Below are 24864 nucleotides of genomic sequence, written 5' to 3' on the forward strand. Positions count from 1 at the left end.
AGGCAGTGACCTGTCCATAGTTCCTTGGATGGAGCGTCAATCCAAAAGAAGGAATCAGACAGCCTTGGGTAATACCCAAATAACTAGGATAAGCCATTTAGACAAAAAATAATGTTTTTTTTTTTTAAACTTTTGCCTATCTCTTTAAGACAAGAATAAGATCCCCAGCTGAGGCTTACCCTGTCCTGTGTGATCCTAGGCTTGGGGAAGCTGCCGCTCACTGCCCACAGGAGCTCCCAAACTGACAGGGGCTGACAGCTATTTAAATTCCCCGCCCAGATGACGTCACCGCCTCCCCCCTCTTCGTACCTGCGCTGTAGAGAGCGGCCTAACTGAGCCTGTGCGGCCGCCGGGTCCCCTGCCGAGTTGCACATGCGTGAACCAAGCCTCGATGTCACCGAGGCCTCGTGCATGTGAAGACGCTCGTTGCTGCCGCAACCCGGAAATACAGCAGTGTCCTGGAATGTTCTAGGCACCATGAGAGGCCAAAAGGCTAACCCAGGAGGAAGACGGAGCAGCGATATGACATAAGGACACATAACTTAAACGGCTGCCATGGAGAAAATAAAAACAGCAGACCTTGCCAGCCGGATTGTATTCGCCAGACGTCCATCTTGGGCATACATAGGCAGCCTCCCCTCCACCACTGGGGTATCCTGTGCCTGAAAAGCCACTCGCCTGCCCATGGCTGGGCCCTGGGGCCCTGGGCTTGCACCGCATGATTGGTATGCCAGACTCAGGAGTCATCCTGACTGGACGTCGTACAGGAAAAACGTGAGTACATGCAATGTAGGTCCATGGAGGAGGACAAAAAAGGAACACAGTCTCTAGTGGTGAGCTCAAATTTATGGGAATTGGGTCCTATAGCATTGGAGAGGAGGCAGGGTTAACCCACACATAGACTGCCATGGAGTCTGTCAGGAAAAGGTATTTAGCAGTTTAAATTTACTAAAATAATTGCATTTCCATGTTCTATGTACTGTGGGAGATCAGATATAGTGAATGGAGGGTACGGGGTTTAGTAACACTTTAAGTACAGGTGAACATTCTGGCTGCAATTAGTACTCTTTAATGACTGAATGAATACCATTTACAACATGAGACCATAGAGATGTAGTAGTGTAAATAGTTTATTTATTCATATGCAATGGACAGAGCAGAAACGTAACATGGACTGGTTCTAATATTGCTAAAAAGCTGGAGTAAAACTAAAGAAAACATGCCAACATTTCCAACATTCCAGGCAAGTTAATTACCTTAGTTTTCCAAGCTTAGATTTATTAAAAAATGAGCATTGTATTGGACTCGTATGGAGTTAAAGTGTACCTGTCATCAATTCACAGTTAGTAATTTTTTCTGCTTAAATACACCTTCAGCCCATTAATTCACCATGGGTGGTCAATGTCACTTTGGTGATCAGAGAGGCGGAATGTGTTTTCAGACATGCAGAGATCTAAAGAGTCATGTTGGGGTTTTTGTTTCTTGCTATTCCAGCTTTTCTTTTCTTTTTTTATGCAATTGGAAACTTACAATCACAGATGCTTATTATATTCTCATGTGCATAACTTACAGAAATAACTGCATTGCCAATAATTATTTGGCAAATTCTTCTAAGACAAAGGAATTAGTGACACGGAAAGGAACATGTTCTTAACATGGACCTAACATTAAAATGTGGTCTAAAAAGAATATGTCACTGTTATTAAATCACAATATTATATTGAATAAAAAAGAGCCTATTTTGCTGTTTTTGAGCTTCTTAGTGTGATTTCAATTTTAGGAAAGATTATTTTGTGCCTTATGTAAACAAATAAAATAAAAAATGTTTTTGCTTACTGATGCTAAATGTATGTGCTATCCAACAAAACCTTAGAGAAATAAGAGAAATACTGCTACCTGAATTTGAATCAGATCCCCAAGTTGATAGGGCATTCATTTTCACCTGTATACTATGCTACCAAAAATTTGTGGACCCGACCTTTACACCTGTATGAGCTTTGTTGCACATCCCATTCCAAAACCATGGGCATTAAAGGAGAAGTACAGCCAAAGCTCATTTATCTGTACTTCTCCTGTGGCTCACAGGAGTACAGATCGTTCTGCACTCCTGTGATGTGTTCTCAGTAGACAGTGGGTTGAAGCCCGCAGTCGGCTGACGTCACAGAAGTGGTCCAGGCTCAGCAAGATTGCGACCCACATGCCTGGACCGGCACCTGGCTCAGCCTCTCAGCGAGCTTCTGAGAGCCTGAGCCGGCTACTCCCGCCCCCTCCACAGCCCAGCGCTCCAGTGAGTGAGGAGGGGGCAGAGCAGACAGCGGTGACTAACAGTCACCAGTTCTCTGCTCAGGGAGCTCTGAGAACCAAGCAATCGGCAGTGTTTGATCTCTCAGTTCTCAGTGTTAGAGTCGGCGGGAAACACCTAGGTAAGTATGAAAAAAATCCATACTTCTCTTTTAATATAAGGTTAGACTCTCTTTGCAGCTATAACAACCTCCACCCCACTGAGAAAGACTTCCACAAGATTTCAAAAGCGAGTCTGTAAAGTCGCTTACACACGAGCGGAATGTCCGAGAGAAAAAGTCAGACGGAATCTTTTCATCGTCTATTCCGATTGTGTTTATGCCTCATCGGACTTTTTGTTTCGAAAATTCTGACGGACCTAGAAATGGAACATGTTCTAAATATTTCCGACGGAACCAATTCTGGTTCCGTCGTTTGTATGCTGTTCCGATGAACCAAAAACGAAGCATGCTCTGAAGCAAGTACGAGACGGAAGCTATTGGCTACTGGCTATTGAACTTCCTTTTTCTAGTCCCGTAGTACGTGTTGTACGTCACCGCGTTCTGAACGGTTGGACTTTGGTCGGACTTTGGTTTGACCGTGTGTAGGCAGGACCGCTTGAATGGAATTCCGTCGGAGTTCCGTCGGAGAAACCTTCGGAGTTTATTCCGACGGCAAAACCGGTCGTGTGTATGTGGCATAAGAGTTTTTACTCATTCAGCCAAAAGAGCATTTGGAGGTCTGGTGGTACTGATATAGAATGAGGCGATTAGGCTTGCAATTGGCATTCCAATTCATCCCAAAAGTGTCTGATAATGCTGGGGTCAGAGCTCCATACTGGCCACTTGAGTTCCTCCACACAAAGCTCACCATGACTCAATTCGCCAAGAGGTATTTTTCTCTTAAATCTGAGGTAAAATAGCTAATAGCGTTTTTCAAACATTTTTTTCCAATAATCGTGGTAAAATCGTGCAAACAGAATCGCGGGATGCCTGACGCCCAAATAAGGTTCTTGTACTTCTTTTGGGCGACGGGCGTCCTGCGATTCTGTTTGCGTTTTTTTTACCGCGATTGTCACCCACGATCAGAGTGCCATTGAATGTGACGGGGAGGGGGGTCGTGTGAGCGCCCCGCGATTTGCCACTATTTCGAATCGCTGCGATTCCACCAGCAGTTTGGATCGCCAAGATGTGAAGGGAGCCTAAAATAAAGCATGAATTATTTAATTAAAAAGTGAGGTAATTATCTCATGAAACCATTTGGTATTTTATCTCATGATGTGATATTCAGTGGGATAGATACAGTGGAGAAGGATTAGAACCCCTGTCAATTTTTATTGCTAATAAAGAGGTAAAATGGTTTAAACCCTAGAAATATGCCAACTCACTAAGTCAGGGCGGTCCCTGCAGCATATGTATTATTACAAAAGAAAAAAGGTGACTAGAATATCAGTCAAAGGGAAGCTGCTTTCACGGGACACACATGGTGTATCAAAAACAACTAAGTTAAATTAGGTAAATACAAAAAATCTTTATAAAATATCAAATATTGAATGAAAATAGTATAAAAAAAAGAATCACGCACATATATAAATACCATTCTTCCACCAGTAAAAAAAAGACAGCATTGTCAATGGGGAGATTTTCCTTCACTTCATGTCACAAAGCCAAAAACAGGAAGTGAGAGGAAATCCCTACAAATTAAAAGAATCCCTTTGGGACCTCCAGGTCACCAGAACAATTGTCCCCATCAGAAGATTTCCCCTCTACTGCTTTTCAGGGGACAATCCAAAATTTGGGATTTTCTTTTACTTTCACTTTTATTGATAACAGTAAAGAAAACAGAGAGGGTAGATCTCCCTAATGGGGACACAGACAACAATAAAAACCTCACAGGGGTCCTAATCCATCTCCACTATATGCAAAACTAAAACAAAAAGTTTTGCCTTTAGTTATACTTTAAGTAAATCAGCCCTGATGATTCTGTGTTTTTCCATATTTAGGATTCTATGCATAACTGCTGAGAAACTGATCCAAAAGGTTCTCCAAATTGGCTATTATATTTTTACATTCCTTAAACACCTCGTGCCTGGATGACTACTTATTTAACTCATGCACTTGTTTCCTTTAGTGAATTGAATACTATGAGGTATTTACCAAGCATTTTTGTTTTTTGAGGTAAATACCTCATAAGGTGATAGGGAATTGAAATTTTCAGGATCGCGAGAGATCACTGGAAAAAATGTGTCATGTGATTCAATTATCTCATGAGATATTCTTTAGTGAATTTAGCCCTATGTCTTTATGGAGCTTACTTGTGCACCTGTGTTCAACATCTTGGAATCCTGTCCACATTATTTTAACCTTATAGGGAAATTTGTATCTACAAGTTAATGGGGCATAAGAACTGAAGCTCGATCGCCACCAATCAGATTCTAGCTTTCAGGATACAAGATACAACAGAAGTTGATTGGTGGCCAGACGTAGCTCAAAGTGGTTCTAAACCCCTTTCATGAAATTTGACCTATGCACACAAATCTGTAGTGTTTACTTATCTCTCTCCAAAGTTCTAAGTGTTGTTTCTCTCTGGTGCTCCATTCCTCTGTTATCAGCATGAGTCACTTCTGACAAGTTCTCTGACACATGAGATAACATGAGCTGAAAATTTGTGTTGGGGAGGGAGCTCAGAGGAAGATAAGCACCCAGTTTGTCTTTTCAGAGTACAGCTCTGCACGTTCCTCCGTTCCTCTGCCTATATGGAGGGGGGTGTCCCCTTTCCTCCAATCAGCTCTCACACAGTGTAAGTCCAGATTCCACACCCACTGCTGAAAGAGGAAGAAAGATTTCTAATACGATCTGCACTTTCCAAAGAGTGTACAAAGGGGATAACAACTGATATACATGTAAAACTTATGTAGGAGGATTTGCTTCATCTCTGTGTATCAACTGAGGCTGTTCACTTTATTGGGTATATGTGAGGGCTTACAACCACTTTAATTTCTTAGCAAGTTGTTGCTGATACATGATGCTGCATTCATTTCTGGTTGGATAAATGGTATATTTCAAATGTTATGTTATATTGTAATCTTCTCACCTCATCCATGGCCACTAATGGAAAGAACCAACTAAAGTCCTTTATGGTAGAGGAACATCTATTAACGTGCATTGTGAAGTCACAAAATGATTTGAGCAGCTTCATAAAGTTGTAATTTCCAGGGCCGTTCATGTGTTAAATACAAGTGGGAAACTTGTATTTACCATATGACAGCCCATGGTCTCTGTCAACCAGGTACATTGAGGGCATTTCACACCATTACAGAATGTATAGAGATTAGATGATGTGAATGGCATGGCCAGCTAGCACAGCAAATGTAATGAGCAAATATGGCTACCCCCATGTACATGTATAACCTAAACATACAAACAAGATCTTTCAGACGTTAATGCAGGATACACACTGTGTTTCTTTTCATTCAGTCTGACACAAGCGATGTTAGTACAGCAGTTTCCCCCGCTGAGCTATTGTGTTTCTGACAGGGAGCCTGTTCCCGCCAGGACACACTGATCAGTTCTTGCAGTCAGGGCTGCTGTTAGAAATCATGGGGTCCCGTACAGCCTGTTTGATAACCCCCCCTTTCAAAATATTAAATACATATTTTCACTAAACCCCCGGTATGTCTCTCCCTGCAGCAGCTGAAAGCTGGCAGGAGGGAGAGGAGGAGAAGCCGGATTTTAACTAATGCATGGAGAGACACACAGGGGAGAGATACACAGGATGACCAGTACTACCCCCCTATCAGCAGCCCTGTTTGCAGCCATTGACTGCGAGCGCTGGATGCCAGTTGGCTGCTGGTTTTCCATTATGCCCGTTGGACAGAAGCCAGACAGGCTGCTGTACACACTGGCCAAATGTCGACTGGTTTAACAGAATTCGGCCCCTGTGCACCAGTCTTTACAAACAGTGATAAGATTAATTACATTAAGCTGATCTTTCTCATGTATGAAAAAAAAACATAAAAAGCCTAAAGTTCCATTCTGAAACTCTTTCACCCATGGACAGCGTGCCATGCAGTTTGGGCATAGCTATCATTAGGAACTGTTTAGATTCTGTAAATTATGCACACATATATTTTGTACTGGACTCTTTGTAATTCCCCCATCATGTCTGCCTGTTATCTCCCAGCTAGAAAGCACTTTAAATCCTGTTACCATTATTAGCTCTTCAAATGGTTCACTTCTACAAATGTGAGTTCGTTATCATTATACAAAATTAGCATCTGACATTGGCATGTTCTCCTCGGTACATTAAGTACACACGCTTGTGCAAATGTAACAAGTACTGCCAGTTGTACACAAGAAACAAACTGTAAAGTTAAGCAAATGTCAATATTGTAACTTTGATCCCCAAATGTATTTTTAGTTAAATATAAAAAAAACTATAAGTTAAAATAACATTCAGATTGTATAGCACAGGCTGATGCGATTTTCATTTCTGTTTTATTTTAAACAATATTTACAATATTACCCAGCGGCTAAAGTGGGAATTAAGGAATTATAAAACAAAAAAAAACTTAAAAAACTGCACCAACTTTGTAGCAAAATATCTGTACATTTAAAAACAGAGTATCATAAAACTACATACTGTATTAATAGAGGACACCAAGATTGGAAATGTTGAGAAATTATTATAACACAAAATTAAGAAGCAACTCCATCCAAAAATGGTTTTCTGCTTTTAGAGTGCAGTGGGCAAGATTTAAGTTGTTATCACTGTCTAGATTCCAGGTTTCCCTTCACCCCATTACAACTGGAAGAAGCAGTGGTTGGCTTTTCAGCTTGACTACAGTTGTGACAAGTCTAATGACTCATGTACATGGACCATCGGAAGCAAATCAAATGCTGAATGTTTTCAGGTGCTTGCTTTGACTTGCATTTAGTTGCTTCACTTTTATGTGGTGAAAAAAGTTACTTCAAACTGCTTTGGTGTGACATCTAGTTGCTTCTGGGTTGCTTTTGCATTTACATGTACGGGGAATAAAAGCAGAGCAACAGCAAATGGTTGTGTAATTGACCCTCCGAGGATTCTGTCTACTTCTATTGTGTATAAAACTAAAGGGTGCATATTCTTCACGCCTTCCTTAAGATGACATGGAGACAAATAAGTGAACTTACCACAGCTGTGCTGGGGAAGGACTTGCCCAGTGGAGTCACGGAGAGCAGAGAAAACCAGATAAGTACCTTGCCCTACTATACCAAGAGCAGAAACTATTTTTGATTCAGTTGCTTTTTAAAGTGTAACACCGCCTTCTAGAGTATTTAACACTGTAAGGCAGAACAGTGAAATCACCAACTCTCAAAATGATATTTCTTATCAGTCTTGTTCCTGTCTGCCTGTACTGGCTTTCCAAGTACTATACGCATGTTTAGAAAATTGTACACATTTTTCATACAGACACAGCATTCTGTGTGTATACAATTCCCCCACATCAACAAGCACAATGTGAATATTAGGCACGTTTGAGATCTCAAGAATCCTGTACCAACATACAAGAACAAGCTAGCTAATAGTATTATTGAGAAAATAAAACTGACAAGGCACTCCTGAAATGACATGTGTGTGTCATATATGCCCAGAGGACAGTGTATCCACTAAAACAGTCTTGGTTTATTCCACACATGGTTAAAAAACAATTGGGATAAACAGTGGTTATCAGTTGATGACCAGCCTCATACCACAGATAGCAGGATATGCTGAGGAATGGGGTTACCGATTAGAACTGTGGAATCTCTGTTTGAACATTCCCACCAGCCACGGCAAGGAGGTGGGCGGATCCACGTCATGGGTAGAAGACCTCGCCCGAAGTGATGTAGCTGGAAAAAGGGGATTTGACAAAGGGGTGTACCCTGAAACATGTTATCCTGGCAACCAGCGTGATTCTCTGGTCTGTCCCAGTCTGAGTGTCCAACACAACAGACTTCCTGGTTCCAGCTATGTCACTTCCAGTGACGTGGATCTGTCCGGCCTCCTTGCCGTGGCTGGCGAGAATGTTCGTACTTGGAGTTCACGGTTCTTATCGGTTCCTCTATATATCCTGCATGCCTGTGGTACGGGGCTGGTCATCAACTGATAACCACCGTTAATCTCAATTGTTTTTTAAACCTGTGTGGAATAAACCAAGACTTTTTTAATGGATACACTGTCCCCCGGGCTCCTGATATTATTGCCAGTCAGCCCTTTGAGGTCTAATCACATTGTGCGTATATGACACCCACATGTCATTTCAATTGTGCCTTGTTAGTGTCATGTTCTCATGTGTTTCTTGCCACTATCCCAGTGGTCACTCCAAGGCAGCCCTTCTAAATGACTACTGATATCTGGATCAATCATGGCGGGTGGACTTTTCACCAAGGTGGGTTTAGAGTCAGTCCAGCGCCTTACAAGGCTGTTGTTTGGCTTTAATGGTATTATTGAAAGTGGATGATTTTCTTGCCCTGCCTTACGATCTCAAACCTGTCAGAGAGTGGAGTTGTGCTTTAAGCAGGAGGAACGGGGAGAGGTGGTAACGTTTTGCTGAAGTGCATGCCAAAACAGAGTCAGAGGGAAATGTTGTGTAACTCTCCCCTAAAGGCTGTTAAATACTATACAATTTTATTCTTTTTACAATAAACATATTAGGATGCTATCAGGTAAGGTCAGCAGAAAAGGAAGTGTTTGAGTAAGAAAAGTGGGAGAAAAGGAGTTTATGACTTGCTGAAATTGAATTTAGTGTCCTGTTCATGGGATTAGAGTACATAAAATATCTGTAATTGACAAATGTGCTCATTTAAAGGCTTTATCTTGTATGTCTGCAGAGTGGATATTGAAAACAAGCTACAGGTTTGGTGCTTCTGACCATGGCAATCAAAACTAAAACCTTAAAGAGACCTTGGTTGATAAAAAAAAAAAAAAGCTTTTTTTCCCTTCATTTAAATGTTACCCACTCAACTTGGTTCTGTAAATGAAATTTGGAACATTATCTGTTTAGTTCTGGTGTGAAGAGCTTTGCCCCTTCAATTTACTGTTATCAATTTAATCTCACTTTTAGGGAAACTACAGAAAAAATAGGACAACCCTCTCTGTGCAGTGGTCATGTGATATGTGATGTCAGCACTCTCCCTGCTACCCAGTTCTGGGTGCATATAGATCTTTGTGTGTTTCTTGAGGCTTCAGATGCAGTGAAGGCAACATGAAACAAGAAAGACTTGTCCATAGAAAATCAAAAAGGGGCAGTTCCAGAATATGATTTACACATGAAATGCAAGACACTGGCATTAGCAAATATACAAACATATATTCAGCTAAAATTGTGTACTGCTTACAGATTTCTTTAAAGTAACCCATAATTTGTTCTTAACAGCCAAACTAACACTCATGCTGTACAAAAAGTACACACCTTCACAGTGCCGACCACTTCCTGAAGAGCAAAACCCTATCTTTTGGGAGTAGGACAGACATACATACTCCGCCACCCTTCAGCACTTAGTGCCTGAGCAGAGCAGCTATCACAACCACTACCTGGGATGGGGTTGCCTAAACCTATTCAAATACCAGCTCAGAAAATCAGTGGGAGTTGCAAGAGGTGGCCACAACTGAGATGGTACAAGAAGGAACTTTATAGTGCTTTGTTGTGCAGTGTCATTGTTACTTTGGGTGCTTACAACATAGTACAGTTTTATTTTAATGTGATCATACTGCAAGGTCTTATTTAAAGCTCCTTATTATTGCCCTCAAAAGCAAAACCTAATACTCAGCCTGTTTTAGTAGTACAATGCCCAAGCTTTAGTTGGATGGGCACGCAGACTAGTCTGACAACAGGAGGGTACCTTTTTGTCTGGGTCTGCCCCCTTTCATGCTGAATGCAGATCCCATGCACAGGCAGCACAGATTTGCAGTTGACTATACTTAAGCAGAAATGAGGCACCTTTCTGTGGAGTTTCCTATTATGCAGTGTAGTGATGAGCCTAACTTCATATGCAAGACAGTGTGCATTCTCCATATAGGTCTATTGAATGCACCGGCACTTGTGAAAGCAACAGGCACCAAGGTGCATCTTTACAGACAAGTGCATGAGCTTTGATAAGCAGAAAAAAAATTGAAGAAAGCAGACTGGTTACCCACTTGGGTTAGATGAATCCTTATTGGCTGCACCAGACTGTAAGAGATCAGCTTACTGATTTCTCAAAAAATGACACCCAATTGAAAGCAGATCCATTTTGCCCCAGTTTTTATAAATTTGCTTCTGCGTGAACAAAATGAACCTATTATTAGGACATTACATTTGACAGCATTAGATGATCCCGTGCTTCTTCAGGCCCCAGAGCAGCACCAATTTTAAATCATATACTTACTCCTTACCATGTGATACATTGCCTTACAATAGTACTCCCTAGACCTGGCCTGTGAATTTGGGTCTGAGAGTTCATTCCAGTATACTAGAGAGGATCCACTGGACTGGAATCAGAGTATTTATTCTGAAATCCAACCACACTTATATTATCAAATGTGCTGCTTTGAGAGTGGTTTTAAGTGCAGGTAATAAAAATGTGGCCATTGTGCTATGATGTGCTTGCTGTCCAATGACTGATGACTGTGACTTGGTCGCTGTCTTTTTGTATCAAGCTTTATGGACATGCAGCAGTTCCTCTGTCCTTTTAAACTCAGCACAGTCACTCTGTCATGTCTTCAGGTGTCACTGCCTACTGGTCAATACAGACTGTGTAAAAAGATAACCTACATCTCTAGCAGAATGACTGAGCATGTGCTAAGTGTAAACAGACAGATTGATTATGGTGTGCATGTTTCAGGCTGTATGTGCATATTTTATATATATGGTGATCAGCAGTGCAAGAGGGCAGTGATCACCTACCAAAACATTTGCTAGGCAATAAGGATGCTTGTCAATAAGGATACTGTGGGCAACAGTTCAACCACATTACCAAAATTCATATAAGATTTTCTTTAAACCTGAAGTATAGCACAAGTCTAGACACAAGATGTATTAGACTGGATAATGGTCTATGCTGCCCAAAGCAACTACTCACATGAATGTCTCTAGGGCAAATGATAAACACAGACTGTCCTTCCTTTAAAAAGTTTTCAAACCCAAGTCTGCAATGATAAGTTATAATCCAAAACCACCTTTATGGCAAGTGAAATGTATGTCTCAGAGAGTTGAGGAAGTGGCCAGGTGATTGCACCCATTGCAGCATCCCCAAAACTGAAATCTCAGTTAGGCAAGGGGCTAGCCTATAAAAGAAACCTCATGAGCCTTATGGACAAAATGGAGCAAGGCAGTGAATGAATGTTATTTACAAAAGTGGAAGAAATCATTGCCCTGCCTTTGTTGGGAAGGTGGGGTAACAGGGCAAAAAAGAAAAATCCCTGCTGTTCACTGTTTAGGAATTTTGAGAAAGCTTTTACTATAAATGTTATATAAACCATTTTCTTTAGCATTTAAATCCTATGGTAAAAATTCAGTTAGTGTGCCATTCATTAGTGCTAGCTAATTACAAAAACAACTTCCTTTTAGATTTGAAAAACCTTAATATGCACAGTTTTTTTTGTACTGAATAATGATTCAGGACGAATATGTATGAAAACTGAAGTGTATGCTAATAATCTGTTCCAGATTTTCCTTTTTTTTATAGGTGCAGTGTTTTTAATCATGTCCGTCACACATACACACCAAAAGCCCTTGAAGATTAAAGAAGAACTCCACTGTGCACACTTTGCATCTAAAATCACCAAATTAACCTCATAAAAATTCTGATGAAGGCCTGTTTCTAGGCCTCTGTGAACATACAGACAAATCTTTATCTTTGTTCTTTGTATAGACCATCCTCCACCTTTGTTTGTCATAACTAGGTAGGTCTAAACCAAGAAACAAATATTAGCTTCCTTGATGCACTGGGAATTTTCCCTTGTTTACTTGCTATGCTGTCAAACACAATGATATCGCAGAGGAAATCCATGCGTGGAATTTGTGGAGGCATTGGATAATTAGGTCTCGTATATAAGGAACAGTAATTGGAAGTGTTAATTAGTTATATTTAGTCGCTTTAAAAGCTCTATTTTGTAAAAAGGAACTCCAGGAAACATGGAAAATCAATGTGACCTGAAAAATGTCCACTTTATCTCACTAGCTTAGTTTACATCTACATTCTGCGTCTTACACAACTGCAACTGGATAAGGCAGATTTTACATTGTAGTTGTGGCCTAGGCTCCTTCCACATGACTTTGTGTCAAGCAACCTCCCTCTGAGAACTACTAAGAATGGTGCTTGAAACCAGGAACACCTAGCCTGCATTTTCACATGTTCAAATTTGGATAATTATACTGTCAGCTAAAGGCTGTAGCAAGGCGAGCATCGACTGATTAGGTAGATCAAGTCACCTGAACGACTTTAAATGCATACATTTCATGTTTTCCTGGAGTGTACCTTTAAAACAATATTCCTTGTTTTACTTTGGCTGGAGTTCTTCTTTAATGACCATTAAGTGCAACGTAAGCACAAGACTGACAGCGCGCTAATGCTTTTTTTAAGGACCCCTTCCATCGATCCGTACTTCGGTTTCACTTATTTACAAATCATCGAGAAACCTACAGCGACTACTGGGGGTCACTCTTTTCGACAGGTATGTAACAAAAGTAAAATCATGTATTTTACATTTTGGTTAAAAATACTGAGTAACGTATTGGTGTGAATGCTACCTGACCAAACCCCATCTATTGCTTGGATCTGTCTGACCAGGTATTTTGGATTTAGGCACTTGTTAGCTACAGTCGGATACACATTTGTTTGGAGTGGACAGCCCAGCACGTTTCAGTCACTATGCACATTTTTTTTTCTGTCCAGTTTAAGCCCTTGGCAGTTCAATGGTTAAAAAAATGGCATTGTTTACAAAGCTGCAGTCACGGCGAGGGCGGCGTCTTGTGTATTGTGCAAGGGATACGTCACACACACATACACGCGTGGCGGATTCTCCGTCTCATACGGGTATTTCAGCACCATTGACAGAGCGCAGGTTCTGGTCGTCAAATCGCTTCCTTACACTTCTCCTCACCGCGTCGGCTCTCCTATAGGGCTGGCTTCTAAGATCTGGAACAGGACAAAAGAGTTAGGGACAAGTCTGACAGCCTAGATCTAAACAGAAAGAAATACAAAATCTGGGAGCCAATCAAAGCAGCTTTTAGAGGGAATAGGCGCTTATTGGATTTATAGATAGAATTATTCAAATTACTTTTTCTGTAAACAGTGGCAATCTGCTATTGTATTCGTTTTCTCCTTAAATGTGCTGTTTAAGTTTATAGCTGATAGGGGAGTTCAAAAAAATTACAGTAGGAAGTTGAACTCTTTTAGGCAGCATTCACACCTAATCATCAAGTCTTGAGAGTTTTTTCAGGCATTTTTTCAGGCGATTGTATGGTTTTTGAGCATTTTTGTACAGCCTTTTTTAAAGCGTTTTTGAGCTTGGGCATTTTTTATTAGCCAATAGAGAAAAATATCATCTGTTTCATCAAATGTCATTATGTTTTTCAGCTTTTTATCCACTTTTATTTATTTATAATTATTTATGTTTTAACGTTTTTGTGGTAGGGGTTAAAGGTCATGGTTAGGGGTTAATTTCTTTATTTTATCTATTTATTTTGTTAGGTTAGGGTTAGGATTAGGGCTAGGGGTTAATATTAGGGTAAGGGGTTAGGTTTTTATTTATTTATTTTTATTATTATTTGCATGTATTGATGATTATTATTAAATAATAATGTGTTTTATTTATTATTTATGTATTAATTAATTATTATTATTTATTTTTAAGTGATTAAAAAGTCTTTTTTTTTTTACCCTATAAAAATAACCAACATGTTATACTTACCTGCTCTGTTGCAGTGGATTTGCACAGAGCAGCCCGGACCCTCTTCTTCTCAGGTCCTTCTTCTGTGATCCTGGCCCCTCCCTCCTGTTCAGTACCCCCACAGCAAGCAGCTTGCTATGGGGGCAACCAAGCCAAGTCACAGCTCCCTGTGTCCATTCAGCCATAAAGCCCCGACCCGGCCCCGCCTCCTCGTTCCCTTGATTGGCTAGCTGACTTGGATTGGTTTGATTGTGTCTCAGCCACTCAGAAGGGAGAATCTCGGACGGCTGAGACACTCGTGGACATTGCTGGACAGAGAGGGACCTCAGGTAAGTGTTAAGGGGGCTGAGAAGGGCTGCTGCACACAAAAGGCTTTTTAACTTAATGCATAGAATGCATTAAGATAAAAAAACCTTCTGCCTTTACAACCACTTTAGTTAATTATTGCATTTGAGCAGAAAAATGCTCAGAAACGTGCAACAAAATGCGCTAAAACACTTGAATCAATTGTTTCCATGCATTTCTATGGAACAAAAGAATGCTTCAAAAACAAGCTCCAAACTTTTTTAAGCTTCAGAAATTTTTTCTCCTCCAGCGTTTTGGAGCTTCGAGCTACAAAACGCTGAGGTGTGAATGGGGCCTTAAGGCCAACCATCGAGAAATAAGAGACATTCATTTTGGGGCTATAGGCCCTAACTTCCTTCTGAAAATGCGAACTTTCTTGCCCTCATGTGAATACGCTGATTTCAATACTTTATGGGCCACTGACCTGGAACAAGCATCTCAAAAGCTAAGTCACCCGGCATGCTGGTTGTACCCAAGTTGATTGATCGATCAACTTGGTACATTCAGCTTGCCCATACATGGTTCAAATGTCTGCCCGTTCCTGCTGAACCGTCCGAGATTCGAGTGGGCCAGCGGGCTGAAGGAAAAAAAAGTCTCCCTGCTGAGCTATTGTGTTCTGACAGGAGGACTATCCCCCTGCAGGAACACACCAGTTAGCACTCACAGCCATCGGATGCCGATCAGATGCTGGTTTTCCAGCATGACCATTCAGCCGGCTTCTGTCAGACAGGCTGGTGTATACATGGGCCAAATGTTATCCAGTTTCTGTTTAACCGGCTGACACTGGCCAATATTCAGCCCATGCGTATCAGGCTTAAGAGGGGATCTTTTAAGGGAGAGATTTAAACTAGATTTTATCTAATTAAATAATGTGAGATTTGACTAATTTTGTGATCTACTGCACACAGATATAATAATTATCTTCTAAATGCTGTACTTGTAAATAAACCTTCAAATAAACCGTCTAATTACAGCCCAACTGAAGGTTTTTGTGAAGTGTTTGTATTCCAATTAGTAATATTTTGCCACATTTCCAGCCCCAAAATCACTGAGATGGGATGTAAGGATAAATCACTTAAACTCACTTAAAGAGAAATGTAAACACCTTTTTTAGAGCACCATGTTTGTGAAAAATATTGTTTCTTTTTTGTTCATCTTGGGACACTGAGCATCTTCATAACTATAGAGTTATGCTGACAACTTCAGGTGATTGGACACTGGCAAAAAAAAGACAGGAAGTCCCCTCCCAGGTATGACCCCTCCCTGTTTGGCTAGGTTCTATTTTCTTTGCTATTTTCTTCGGTAATGGTTATGCCAATACAGCTTTAAGAAGAAAATATCTAGCTCCTCAACTATTCCAGCTGGGATTAGGGGACTGTCATGACCCAAATCCATGTCCTATGGCTTTTCTACGCTCAGAGGATTGGTACTTAGACCCCACACTATAAAGGGGTGGCCTGTAATGTTGCTGGTCAGCACTTGGCCCTGCATAACACAAGCTTGTGCAATAATACATTGCCTTTTGAACTAGTAGGGTGTTCTACATTATTGCAATATGTATATGAATTCCATTGTTTGTTTCATATCTTCATTTTTTTCTGCACATTTTCCTGCAGAGTATACGGACCACAAAGTGACAGTTACAAGGATCTGGATAAACTATAACAATGGCATAGGCAATTGCAGCAACAGGGACAGGATTTGCAACTTTTAGTGCTAAAGTAGTTCATAACTCATGGACGGGATGGGGAAAGGGGGGCATTTTTTTGCCTTGGGTGCTGAAGGACCTTGCCCCTTTCATTTGTCTCACTGTGTGATGGTGTCACCAGGAACTGAGGGGAGCTCTTCCTAAATGGAACACAGACAAAAAACAAAACAGCACAGAGGTCCTAACCCTTCTCATACTATCCAACACTGACAAAAGAGTGGCTTAAGTGAGAGCTTGTCTTAACAGTAAAAGTACAGACTTCCTTGATGATGCTTATATTTTGGTTTGCTATTTTTGAAGGTGCAATTAAAATAAGCTCTCATCTTGCAACAACTAGAAGTAAGAATAATAATAATAATAATAATAATAATAATAATAATAATAATAATGATGATGACATTATCTATCAGTTTCTTCACTTGCGTCACGCACTGCATGCCCAATTTTCCTCAGTCGAAGTGTCCTTTTCTCCCACCCCTGCTCTAGATAGACTAGTACAAGCAAGGTCAACTAAGGGACTTATTTCTGTAACATATATGGTGCTACTAGATACGTTTCTATTGAGATTTCCTATCCGTTCCAAGGTGGAGTGGGAACAGGATATCGGCCCTATCTCTGAGGAGGTTTGGGAGAGATCCTTCGGTCCCTCCCTCTTGCCCCTCTCTTTCCATCACACAGTTTGACCCAGATCTTTATTCTCCGTAGAGTATATAGAACCCCTTAATTCTTGCATTCCATAGGCCTGAAATCTGATCCAGCCTGTGCCAGGTGTGGTAATCCAGGTACTCTTACACATCTTCTGTGGCAGTGCCCCAAACTCCGGAGATATTTGGAGGAGGTGGTGGACACACTTAATGGGCTCTTGGATGTAAATATTTCTGTTGAACCACTTACATGCCTATTGGGCTACCTCGATTCTTCTTTTTACACTTCCCCAATGTCCAATATTATTTTGGGTGCTCTCTTTGTGGCCCGTAGACAAATTGCCCTTGGGTGGACCTCTCCATATCCTCCTACTTTATCTGACTGGATTTCTGACCTCCATAGGCTTATTTCTTTTGAAAAACATACATCATTTTTAGGAAACTCAATGAGGACGTTTGATGCTATTTGGTCACAATGGATCGAGTTTATGTCCTCGTTATTGGAGTAGGCCAACTTGAAATATAACTATTATTTATATATATATATATATATATATATATATATATATATATACACACACACACACATACACTAGCCTTTTAGAGGTTTTTTTTTAATTTGTCTTTTCTCATTTGTTTTGATGGTCATATATAGTTGATCTTATTTAGTAATTAGTAATTGATCTTATTTAGTAGTATAGTAGTTGATTATTATTTTTATTTAGTAATTATAATTTTCCGCTAATATTATGTTTTGTTTTTTTTTTGCATTTGCATGTTGCATTTTTGAAGTTCTGTGGGACGTGTCTGCCTGTATTTTTCAAGATTGAAAATTGATTGAAAATTTCATCAAATAAAATCTGATTTAAAAAAAAGAATGATGACATTCTAAAACCGTAGCATGTCTGTAAAGAAACCAGATTCAAATACTTCGAGCATCGCTTGCTATTGCAGGGTTGCCAACCTCCTGCAGCATTTTTTACTGACAAAACATGGAAAATTTACTGGCGGAGCACATTTTTTTACTGGCAACCTGAGAAATTACAGAACTCCTATTGAAAACTAATACAGTGAATATTTAAACCGTATAGACATGATATGGAAACACTGCCAATATCTACACCAAAGTAATTGGCTTGATTTACACTTAAAAACACAGCATGAAATTATCAGCCCCTGATATTTACTGGCAGTTGTAAAAAAAAAATCACTGATTTTTACAAACTGTCAGTAAATTTACTGGCGGTTGGCAACCCTGTGCTATTGACTATTCTCCTAGAGGAGCTCCTCTGACTATCACAGATTTCCCAGTGTCAGCGGAGGCAGATATATTTCTGTGCCAAGTTTTTAGTGGGATAATTGTCAGTCTATGGGAAGACTAATAGTTCAGGGAATAACGGGCACTAAAACCATTGCAAGTATTAGTTTTTGATTAGCTAGCATACATTAGTGGATGAAATCCAATATCTGATGGATTACTATGGTTTAATGCAATTGTGGCATCCAAATGTACTCTTGGGCAAAATGCAGAACTGTCTGTGTTACCCACAACTAGTAAACTAGCAACATATACTAGAAGAAATGTTATCGGTAACAGTGATAGTTCCCTTGTCAGGAAGCCATGTTTTTCCTACCATTGACCTAGTAAAGCACAGTAAGGAATATATGAAGTACTTTGTGAGTGCACTTTAAAGCCTATCATGAAATTATGTTCTAACCTACCCTGACAATAGTAAAAGTAAATTTGTGATATCAAAATATGTGTTCCTGTCATTGGTTGGCACATGATAATGCCCAGATAATATGATAGAAGTCACATGATTTGGCCCTGTAGCTTGCAGCAGATAACAATATTCTTGTGAAGAGAGCCACTTTAGGGCTTATGTATAAATGCTAATCAGAGAATATTGTTTGCCTATAGCAATCAAAATTCTTTTTTTCTTTCAAACCCTGAACTGTATAGATGTATAAATGACAGTTTCAAGCTGATCGGTTGCTATGATTAGCAATACATTTTCCTGGTGCCTATCCATGGCATCATACATGTGGTAGTAGTCCCGCCTATTTCCACCTACAGGACTAGTGCATAGCTATAAAAAGTTAACAACCACACAACAGCCCATTTCAGTCGCCTTGCAGTTCCTTAAGTTAATTCTAAGGGCCCACTATATGGCTGGGCTGCAGCCACCAAAAGTAAATTGCTGTATGCTCCTCCAGCAGCATCTGGACATCATGGGCACCTTATGCAAGAGATGTCAATCAGGTTCTACAATGGCGCGTTCTATCAGCACTACTGATGGGCTTAGTAGCCCACACTACACCTGTCGGTGGGAAACCAGTAGCTTACTCACTTTCTTATATGATGGGATTTGCTGAAGCTTCCCACCCTGGTAGCTAGTTATTGATCCATCACATGTATGCTTTCATGGAGGCACCAGGAAAACAGAAAATTGTATCATACCGTAATTTTCCTTTCCTGGTGCCTATCCATGGCAGCATACTGAACCCACCCAGTTCGTTCCTAGCGATGTACAGGGAATGAGCTGTTATATGGGTGTCAACTTTTTATAGCTATGCACTGGTCCTGTGGGCGGAAGCAGGCATTGCTACTACTACATGTATGCTGCCATGGATAGGCACAAGGAAAGGAAAATTACGGTAAGTATGATACAATTTTCTGTTTTCTTTTTTGTGCATGGAGCCAACTCTCCACATGATAGAATATTATTGAAACCTTTGTGCCGAGGCTGCAGCAAGTACAGACTGCAGTATTTAGATCTATTGAGAGTCCAAAAGAGTTAAAGGAAACTGTAGGTTTCAGGATCTATCCAAACCTGAAGTATCAGTTTTGAAGTCAGCATTTCTGAATTAAATATTCTTTGTTTGAACAAGCCATAAGATGTCATAAAATATTAAGAGCGACTTCACACTTGTCCAAGTGTGTATATATGCACTGGGGTGCTATTAAGAAAAAGTGGCAATGCACATTTAGCATGCACTGTTGTGTGTCATATTAATGATAGACAAGAGTGAAGGGTTCTTAAAAGCGTACTTATTATCCTTTTATATGGACAGTCATTAGTCATGGCTAATATTGAAGCTGGCAGCTTTGGCCATGCAGAATGGGATGCAACTTATGCATAAAATCAGTCTAGTGAACGGTGTTTCTGCTGTTATTAGAGCTGAAATATCAGTTTTGTGGAGTATGACCCTTTAAAAGCGTAACAATATGTCAATAGGCTATTAAAGTGCACTCGATACCTACACAAAGTGGAAACGGCCATTTTGAAAAAGGAGAACCATTTAGCTAGAAATTAGCGCTTCATATAAAATAGTAAAACTGACCATGCACTAGTAGATTTGTGAATGAACATTTGTTAAAATATTTGTACAAAAATTCTCAGTGCATTCAATGACTTGACAAATGTTTGAAAGTACTTCATTTTATGTTAACATTCGATTTTGGAATGAATGTAATTTCCAGAAGGAAAACTACATACATTGTTAGAAAGAGAGAAAAAGTTTCCTTCCTGTTCCTTAGAATTTTCTTGTCACTGTGGTTGAAAATAAATGTTGATTTGACCCCACTAACCATTAGAAAATTGAACAAACATTCTTAAAATGAAAAAAATTGATACTAAATTTTACTAGTACAAGGCCAGTTTAATTGTATTGACAGAATTGTAGAAATAATCCCTCAAGTCTATTCTTCCCACTGAAGGAACAGGTAACTTATTTACGAAGCGTAAGCATATTTACAAGATGGCCATCTCCACTGTGCATATTGACAGAAATAGTCATAACTGGTCTGGCATACAGAGAGAGGAGGAAACCAAGTAAAAAATAATGCTTGCCAGCTCTGTGTATCCTCCACCACCGGTGTGCTAGATGAATTCCTTACCCTCGAATGAACATTTGGAAATTTAGTGATATTATTCTTCTTTAGGGCTAAACAGAAGAAAACATAACATGATGGTTAAATAAAAACATGGGTGAGTGATGAAAATAGTCTGAGCTCAGAATTCAGTTCCTCGAATCAGTTAGCCACTGAAGCAAGAAGGAAGGAGGGATAGCTAGGGCCAAGTTAAGCAGAGCAAGGCAGTGAACAAGATGAATGCCCTGTTAGCACAAGAAGCTTTGAACTATTGTTTTCAGAATTGTGACAGGTATAAAGGCAAGCTGCGTTGAAAATTGGCTCCAGATAGATCATTAATACAGTAACAATACCTGTTGAAGAGTAGCAGAAATAAAGCCTTCCCAAGAAACGGACACAATCTGGGAAGTACAAACTCACAAAAACACCTAGAATGCTCTAATATTCTATTTCTACATGTGCTGTTATGAGTTTGCACTTCATTTTTAGAGGGTCAGACCACCCTGAAATTTTAGTTTATGGTGTGCTAGAAAGTTAAACCACCTAATGGTATCTTATATCTCCCTGGGACTTTATTGGTAAGATCTCTGCACTTGAGTTCCCAGGTCTGCACACCTGCTGTGGACATATGAGGGGTTCCCGTTTTTTCTGCTTGATGTTTTATTCATTTTATAATCTGGACAGTGCAAAAGGAGAAGGCTGGAAGGAAACCCACATTTCCAGACAGGAAGAGAGCTGGGAATTATTGCAGTGAAATCCTATTTGTGGAGAATCCAGGGCATACAAGAAACCAGGGTCCTAGCCCACCAGGCATCATCTATAACTTTTGGGTGGTCTAACTCTTTAAAATGCATCAGAAAAGTGTTTTCTACAGTAAGTAAGATCAGCACATGCTACTATATACAATTTTTTCTAGTTCCGAGACAATGTAAGAGTTTAGCTATATGACCATAAAAATTGTGTGTATTAGTTATATACCCAATTCACAAATTCAGATAATTTCTGACAGCAATGTCTATTGTGATCGACAATGAACATAAATGGTATTGTCTCAAAAGTGAAAAAACTGAGAAATATAAATGTTTGGAGGAGAAAGAATTTCATGCTTAGAATGCAGTAATTTCTCATGCAAATATGACATGCAGTCATGTGTTAGGAAATACAGCGAGGATCTAAAGTTAAGTAAAAAGGAACATTCATATATGGTCACAAAATAGAATAAACATTTTTGGCAAAACATGGAGCTCAAAATGAAATTACACAAAATATAATTTGGCTTTGATCACTTTAAACAGTGTATATACGTTTTTTTCTGTAAGAGCTGAGAAGCCACATTGCTGTTTTTTTTTTTTTTTTTTCATTTTTGTCATTTTGTGTGGTAAAACAAGACTGTGTCCTAAGATTTCAATAGCAACCAGTGACATTATGGATGTGGAAAAAGAACCTAAACCCAAATTCAACTTTTTAAATCAACTAAATTCATTCCAGGTTCATTGCTATTATTATAATACAGGATTTATAAAGTGACGACAGTTTGCGCACAGGTGTACAAAATTAAAGGAGACACAACAGTTAAAATACAAATCAATGCAAAAGGTTTCAGAGGACCCTACCCATGAGAGCTTACAATCTAAAAGGGATGGAGGTGCATCAAAACTAAAGGTGTGCAAAGTGTTGCAATTCATTTCTTTTAGAAGACAGGCACAGCCTGAGCAGAATAGCCTGTCCCCTGCCAGCATGCTGCATAGAAGGACCCTTGCTTTCATTGTGGAAGCAATGCAGAAGTCCAACACAACCCCTGCTAATTCAGACCTTTAGCTTTGCAATCAGCAATGCTCCCTTCTGATTGGGGAGATCAAGGAACTGACTTATCAGGGGACATTCCTACAGTCCCATTGTTATTCCTATTGGTTAATGAGTAACCTCACTGACCAATAGGAATGTACAGGAGACAGGAAGGGGTGGGCAGCTTCAGCACTATCAGTAAGAACTGAAAATATGCCTTTCATAATGACTTGAAATTCAGCCAGAACATGATGGTTTACAAGGCCTGATAAAGGTATATGCACATCTAGGTGCCTGTACTGTATACCTGTCACAGTTTGCCCCCCTTCCACCAGCTAAATCTCTTTATTAGTGACATAAACATGCACTTTAGAAATATTTGTTCATTTCTATATCCTGACAGGTTGGAACACATAAACTGTTGGGGATACAGTAGGACTGGATTTGACCAATACTACCTTTTGAAATAATTTTATCGGAGGTCATATAGAAACCTAAAAGGAATTTTGCCAATGGGATTTTGGTGCGTTGCGCCAAATAAAGTTGATAACAAAGTGTCTTAAAAAGTAAAAAATGTATTCCATATTAAGGTTAAAACCAGAGATATTGGACAATACATACAGTTGTGCTCAAAAGTTTGCATACCCTGGCACAAATTGTGATATTAATATTGAAAATATGATTGATCATGCCAAAAAACTTTCTATTATTTAAGGATAGCAATCACATGAAGCCATTTATTATCACATAGTTTTTTGGATCCTTTTTAAATCACAATGATAACAGAAATCACCCAAATGGCCCTGATAAAAAGTTTCCATACCCTGGAATGTTTGGCCTTGGAACAGACACAGAAGGTGGCACACAAAGGTTATGGCAATGGCAATGGCAATTAAAGGTTAATTTACCACATTTGTGGCTTTTAAAATCACAATTAGTGTCTGTGTATAAATAGTCAATAAATTTGTTAGCTCTCACATGGCTGCACTAAGCAGGCTAGACACTGAGCCATGAAGAGGTAGAAAAGAACAGTCAAAAGACCTGTGTAACAAGGTAATGAAACTTTACAAAGATGGAAAAGGATATAAAAAGATATCCAAAGCCTTGAATATGCCAGTCACTGTTTAATGACTTATTAAGAAGTGGAAAATTAGGGGCTCTTTTGATACCAAGCCAAGGTCAGGCAGACCAAGAAAGATTGCAGCCACAACTGGTGGAAGAATTGCTCAGGATACAAAGAAAAACTCACAGGTAACCGCAGGAGAAATACAGGCTGCTTTCCAAAAAGATGGTGTGGTTGTTTTTAAGAAGCAAAATTCAACTATACTTGAACAAAAAAGTTGCATGGTTGATCTGCCAGAAGGAAGCCTTTACTGCGCCAATGCCACAAAAAAGCCAACGAGGCATGTCAAGGTGTTGTTGGGCATATTGTAACCTGGCTTTTTTGTGGAACTTGTACAGTAAAGGTTTCTTTCTGGCAACTTGACCATGCAGCTATTTTTTGTTCAAGTATCATCATATTGTGCTCCTTAAAAACAACCACACCATCTTTTTCCAGAGCAGCCTGTATTTCTCCTGAGGTTACCTGTGGGTTTTTCTTTGTATCCCGAACAATTCCTGTGGCAGTTGTGACTGAAATCTTTCTTGATCTGACCTTGGCTTGGTATCAAGAGATCCCCACATTTTCCACTTCTTATTAAGTGATTGAACAGTACTGACTGGCATATTCAAGGCTTTGGATATCTTTTTATATCCTTTTCCATGTTTGTAAAGTTTCATTACCTTGTTAAGCAGGTCTTTTGACTGTTCTTTTCTACCTCCTCATGGCTCAGTGTCTAGCCTGCTTAGTGCATCCATGTGAGAGATAGCAAATTCATTGACTATTTATACATAGATGCTAATTGTGATTTAAAAAGCCACAAATGCAGGAAATTTACCTTTAATTGCCTTTTTAACCTGTGTGTGCCACCTTCTGTGTCTGTACCAAGGCCAAACATTCCAGGGTATGTAAACTTTTTATCAGGGCCATTTGGGTGATTTCTGTTATCATTATGATTTAAAAAGGATCCAAAAACTATGTGATAATAAATGGCTTCATGTGGTTGCTATCCTTAAATAAAAGACAGTTTTTTTGGAATGATCAGTCATATTTTCAATATTAATGCCAAAATTTCACAATTTCTGACAGGGTATGCAAACTTTTGAGCACAACTGTATGTGATAATAAAATAGACAAAATACACATATGTTGACGTAAATTAGTTGGCTGTATACAATATTACAAATACACTCAAATAGGTGCATGTTGGACTGAAATCTACTTTAAAAAAAAATTG

The 24864-nt window shown here is 39.6% G+C and overlaps 1 protein-coding gene across 8 annotated transcripts in view; it reads right to left on the reverse strand.

Annotated features, from left to right (window-relative positions):
* Positions 1-1112: 1112 nt before the first annotated feature.
* The window catches only part of FMNL2 (formin like 2), a 342363-nt gene continuing 318611 nt past the window's right edge, over positions 1113-24864 (reverse strand). For 3 of the 8 annotated variants that reach the window (XM_073634147.1, XM_073634145.1, XM_073634150.1), the window contains one exon: positions 1113-13418. In XM_073634147.1, the coding sequence (XP_073490248.1) occupies positions 13309-13418 (110 nt within the window). In that variant the 3' untranslated portion in view covers positions 1113-13308. Of the gene's footprint in view, positions 13419-20723; positions 20818-24864 lie in introns of all 8 variants that reach the window. The other 5 variants (XM_073634148.1, XM_073634152.1, XM_073634149.1 and 2 more) reach the window with 3 other exon arrangements.

The sequence above is a fragment of the Aquarana catesbeiana genome, linkage group LG06 (genome assembly GCF_042186555.1).
Source record: "Aquarana catesbeiana isolate 2022-GZ linkage group LG06, ASM4218655v1, whole genome shotgun sequence".
In the NCBI taxonomy this organism is placed as follows: Eukaryota; Metazoa; Chordata; class Amphibia; order Anura; family Ranidae; genus Aquarana; species Aquarana catesbeiana.